General features: G+C 41.8%; 2 protein-coding genes across 2 annotated transcripts; both read left to right on the top strand.

The window, feature by feature from the left end:
• Positions 1-2403: 2403 nt before the first annotated feature.
• LOC133309301 (uncharacterized) lies at positions 2404-4340 on the top strand. Its single transcript, XM_061510065.1, has 2 exons — positions 2404-2985; positions 3039-4340. Exons 1-2 carry the CDS (start codon positions 2404-2406, stop codon positions 4338-4340), a joined length of 1884 nt encoding a protein of 627 aa, XP_061366049.1.
• Positions 4341-4772: 432 nt separating this feature from the next.
• LOC133309299 (uncharacterized mitochondrial protein AtMg00860-like) lies at positions 4773-5321 on the top strand (the record flags this gene model as incomplete). The annotated part of the gene is made up of 1 exon (XM_061510063.1): positions 4773-5321. A coding segment is annotated over exon 1 (549 nt), but the record flags the coding sequence as incomplete, so codon positions are not given.
• Positions 5322-5391: the final 70 nt, after the last annotated feature.

Genomic DNA, 5391 nt, shown 5'->3' with positions numbered 1-5391 from the left:
AGAACATACCCCATGCTTAAAACAGAACAAGGAGGTGCTCTTAGAGCTCTCACTTCAGCTCCTATGGTGCTGACTTCAAGATGCACGATATAATGACCCTAATTTTGCGATCTTAAATTTGAGGGTAATGATGAGGACCTTATGGTCATAAATAGAATGAGAATGAAATTCTAAGAATTTTGATACCCATATTGAGGGTATTATACACAGATGAATTTTCATCTGTTAATTTTGACTGCTGACGTAATAACAGTCAGTAGAATAGCTCCAAATTAGAAAATTATAGTTAGAGAGCTAATCTAATGATATAAACATCATGAATGAGGTTAGGATATAATTTGATGAAGATTGATACCCATATTGGGGTATTTTTCAAAAGTCACTTTTGCCGGATATTTTGTACTGCTGTAGCAGCAGCCGGTAGAATCTCGAAAAGGGGAAAAAAATGAGAAAATGGAAATGAAGACCAATATATGCCTAACAAGTCATAATTAGACCAAAAACGTTAAAGTTAGAGTCTTGGGTGTTTCAGGGTAGAAATTTGATAATCGTTCAGAGAAAAATTACACCGGGTGTCATTAAATGACAGAAAGTCACTTAATGACATGGCGAAAACCCCTTCCCTTCCCATCAGCAGCCCACTTCACTCTCTCTCTACCTTGGAGGTTTTCAAATTTTCTCCACCTTCTCTCTAAGATCCCACCACCTAAACTTCATTAAAATCCAAAACACTCTTCACCAAAGTTGTTCCCCTGATCATCCTCTTCAATAATATCCTATTTTTATTTTGAAAAGCCAAATTTTCATGGTGGAAACCTTCCCATACAGCAGCAATTTTGGAGCTTCTTCATGCCATGGAGATGTTGTTTTGAGTTCTCTTGGAAGAACATTCCTTGGTGCTTGTTTTCTTGAGTCTACTGTAGGTTCTTGGTAAAAAAAAACAAAGCATTCTTGGTAAGTAAATGTTGGATCTTGATCTAAAGGAGCCATCTTAGAGAGGTGTGCCTAGAGAATCGTACACTTGAGGATTTTGCTGGAGCATACGTATACTATTGGAGTGTGGGCTTGTGCTAAGCTCCCAGAGGTAAGCTCTTAGTTCTAGTTTACTCCTCTCTTGTGGCCCCACCATGGTGGTGGGCATTATTGTTATATTGTATGAAAGTATATGGTATGATGTATATGTGCATTCATTCACATTCATATAGTTGTTATATGATCTTGATGTTATGATGATGCACTGATGATATATGTTATGAGGATCCTGGCCAGTGATCATGGTATGTAGGCTGCCTATAACTTGACTCTGGGAGCTATTTCATACTGAGGTTGTGTTGATTGTCTATAGCTTGACCCTGGAAGTCACACATATGTAACCGTCTATGGCTTTGACCCTGGGGTTACACAAGGATGATATGATGATGTTATGTTTTTGTTGTATGTTTGTATTATATGCTTTATATCTGACTTGTCATGCAAGAAGTGGGCTCAGGGGATTAGAGGATCCTCTATGAACCTTGAGCTTACTGAGATGTTGTTATCTCACCCCGTTTGGGGACATCATTTCAGGTACACAGAGTAGTGGTGATGCTTCTAGGGGCAAGGCCCCCGCATTGGAGTAGATGATGATGCAGTTGATGATTTAGCTATTATGTTTAGATTTGATGTTAGCATGTAGACTTGTTAACATGCTAAATTATTTTATGGAGATTATTGTATGTGTTTATTTAGGCTCATGATTGTATCCTTAGAGCTATGGATTAATTACTGATGTTTTTATAATTTGAATTAATATAGACTTGATGCATGCATTCAGTTAATTTGGGCATGGAGCCTTCTTCTTTGTATTGACCCATTGAGGGGATTGCAGTCTGTGTGGGACTTGCAAGCTGTCTATTTAAATTATTATATTTATCAGGTTAACTGTATGTGTGGGACCAGGTTCCCAATTATCCAAAATACAGCTGTTATGCTGTCCGTGAGACTCTGTCAGGAATGACACTTGATGTCATATCTTGATGGTCAATGGCCACTAATACTGGCTCATGGGATTAATTACTAGATGTATGTTTAGATTTACGCTTTCGCAGTATCTCACGTGAACGTTTTTAGAAATATTTTTGTAAAATGTTTTGGAAAAAATTTACTCGTTTTTTTATAAGATTTTTTATTCCTTTTCAAATAAAGTCTTCCGCTGTGATTGTTAAATATCATGTATGTTAACAACCGGAGTAGTAGAGGGTGTTACATTTATGGTATCTGAGCAGTTTCACCGGGACGTTCACTGATGTATTGCTTAAGTGTTAGAACTGTTTATTGAGTGTCTCTTGAGTGTCACGATATTGCATATGCTATCACTTGATTGAGCGTTGCTAACTCATACCTCATGCAGTTTTATGTAGTGACATGGCACCTCGGGGGAGACCCAGGCAAATAGTTCAAAACCCTCCTCCTGATCCTATTGTTGCAGCTATAGCAACATTGCAGCAGACCCTGAATGAAACCAGGGAAGCTGATTTGAAAAGAATCGAAGAGGCCAGAGAGCGTGATAGAGAGAAGCTGAGAAAGGCTAGTGAAGACCTTATAGCGCAGAATAGGTTGGCCAATGCTGAGATGATCCGACTACTGTTTACAAAGGTACGAGGAAGACCTCCACCACCTTCACCACCTCCTCCACCGCCAATTACACCACATGTGCAGCAGCAGGTTGCACGTACTGCTGGTCTCGTACAGATTCTTGAGCCTGTTGTGCTGGGACAGGAAAGGTCAGGAGAGGCCCATCAGGAGGCGGAGGCATCTGTCCATGAGGGACTAGTGAGACAGCCAGTTATTGAGGTTGATAGATCAGCTATACCACCCAGGTTTGACCAGGATACTAGAGAGTGTATGCTGAATGCTTTCAGGAAGCATTCCCCACCTCACTACAAAGGTGGAAGAGATCTCATCGCAGCATTGGAGTGGCTCCAAGAGATGGAGCGCATTTTTCAGGTTATGGAATGTGATGCCAACACGAAGCTCCTAATGCGGTGTACATGTTACAGGGGGATGCTGCTGACTGGTGGAGTAATGTTAGAAACCCACTTGAGTGCCAAGGTTATGCTATTACTTGGCCATTATTTGAGAGGTATTTTCTGCATAAGTACTTCCCTGAAGAAGCCAAGGAAAGGAAGAAGAGTGAGTTTGAAGACCTCCGAAAGGGAGGCATGACTGTGGATGAATATCTGAGCAAGTTCAACCGCTTGGCAAAATATTCTTGTTATGGTATAGCTCCCCTCACTCCAGAAGACAAGGCCTTTCGATTCAGGAAGGGTCTGAATGATATGATAGCAGACAAACTGGCTGGTCATTGCACCAGAGATTTTGTGGAGTTGATCAAGCAGTGCCAGAATATTCAGGAGCACTATCATACCAGAGGAAAGGAAGCAGCAGGAAAGAGCTTCAGTGGGAGGACTACGCCCTGGAAGGGTAAGAGCAAAGGTTTGCAAGCACAGCAGAATACCAAGTTTAAGAAGACTCCCTTTGTGAAGAATGGAAGCGAAATGTCTGGTGCAGGGAAGATTCCCACTTGTGCCAAGTGTGGGAAGATGCATACAGGTGTTTGTCGACTGGGGCAGAATGTTTGCTTCAGTTGTGGTCAGGCAGGACACTATTCCAGAGAGTTCCCCAAGAAGACGAGGCAAGTTGCAGCTATGCAGGCGATCCCTATTCAATCCGTACCTACTCAGAGAGCCATAGAGGAGCCTATGGCGTCCACTAGTTCCAGGGTATATGCAGTGACACAGCAGGAGGCAGAGAGGTCTCCAAACCTTATCAGAGGTACTATTCTTATCAGAGGATATGCTTTTGATGCCATGTTTGATTCTGGAGCTACCCACTCCTTCATATCAAAATTTGTTGTTAATGGGGTACATCTACCCATTTATGAGTTCACGCCTCCCATGGTAGTGAAGACTGCCACCGGAGACATTGTTTCTACTTCTTTGAAGTGCAAAGAAGTTAGATTCATATATGAACAAGAAGAGTATATGGTGGATTTGATAGTGCTTGAGGGCATGAATCTACACATTATGTTGGGTATGGATTGGCTGGTCCGATATGGTGTGATGCTAGATTGTTGTAGCAGAACGGTTTTCTTTGCTGCAAAAGGAGAAAAGCCAGACAGTTTGTACTTGACGGCACAGAAATTAAATAAGGCTCTAAGTGAGGGAGATGCAGGATACATTATCCTGGGAGGACTCGTAGGAGACTCCAAAGAACCTACAGCTAATATTCCGGTTGTATGCGAGTTTGAAGATGTATTTTCGGAAGAAATTCCTCATTTTCAACCTGAAAGGGAGATTTAATTCTCAATTGACTTAGTACCTGGTGTGGGGCCTATCTCATTGGCTCCATACTGGATGTCACCAGTAGAGTTAGCTGAGCTGAAGAAACAGTTAGAAAAATTATCCCGCAAGAACTTTATCAGACCGAGTTTATCTCCTTGGGGTGCACCAGTCATCTTCGTGAAGAAGAAGGATGGGACTATGAGGTTGTGCACTGATTATCGACAGTTAAACAAGGTGACAGTAAAGAACAAGTATCCTCTCCCACGCATTGATGATCTGTTGGATCAGCTCAGGGGTGCTTCAGTGTTCTCGAAGATTGATCTTCATTCCGGATATCACCAGATCCGGGTAAAAGTAGAGGATATCCTGAAGACGGCTTTCCAATCCAGATATGGGCACTATGAGTATCTAGTGATCCCATTTGGGCTTACTAATGCCCTGGCCGTGTTCATGAGTTATATGAACCGGATTTTCAAACCACATTTAGATCAGTTTGTTGTGGTATTCATTGATGGTATTCTGATCTACTCTAAAAGTAAGGAAGAACATGCAGAGCATTTGAAGATAGTTTTACAGATTTTAAGGGAGCATCAGTTATATGCCAAACCATCCAAGTGTGAGTTTTGGTTACATGAGATCCAATTTCTTGGACACGTCATCTCATCTACAGGAGTGGTTGTTGATCCGAGTAAAATTGAAGTTGTGTTGGATTGGGAGAGACCCAAGAGTGTTACTGAGATCCGGAGTTTTCTGGGTTTAGCTGGATACTACAGGAGGTTTATTAATGGATTCTCCAGAATCGCCTTGCCATTGACTAGGTTGACCCGAAGAGGGGTGCCATTTGCATGGACCCTTGGGTGTGATGTGAGCTTTCAAGAATTGAAAGATAAGTTGACTACCGCACCAGTTCTGATTCTTCCTGATCTAGAGAAGAGATTTGAGATCTATTGTGATGCATCCAAGTATGGATTAGGGTGCGTGTTGATGCAGGAGCGAAAGGTAGTGGCCTATGCTTCTAGACAGTTGAGACCACATGAAGAGAATTACTCTACTCATGATCTTGAGTTAG

This window comes from Gastrolobium bilobum, unplaced genomic scaffold (assembly GCF_033153095.1).
Source record: "Gastrolobium bilobum isolate Gb01-03AN ecotype WA unplaced genomic scaffold, APGP_CSIRO_Gbil_v1 utg78659, whole genome shotgun sequence".
NCBI lineage: Eukaryota > Viridiplantae > Streptophyta > Magnoliopsida > Fabales > Fabaceae > Gastrolobium > Gastrolobium bilobum.
Note: the sequence above shows the minus strand (reverse complement) of the source record. Positions and strands in the feature narration are given on the sequence as shown.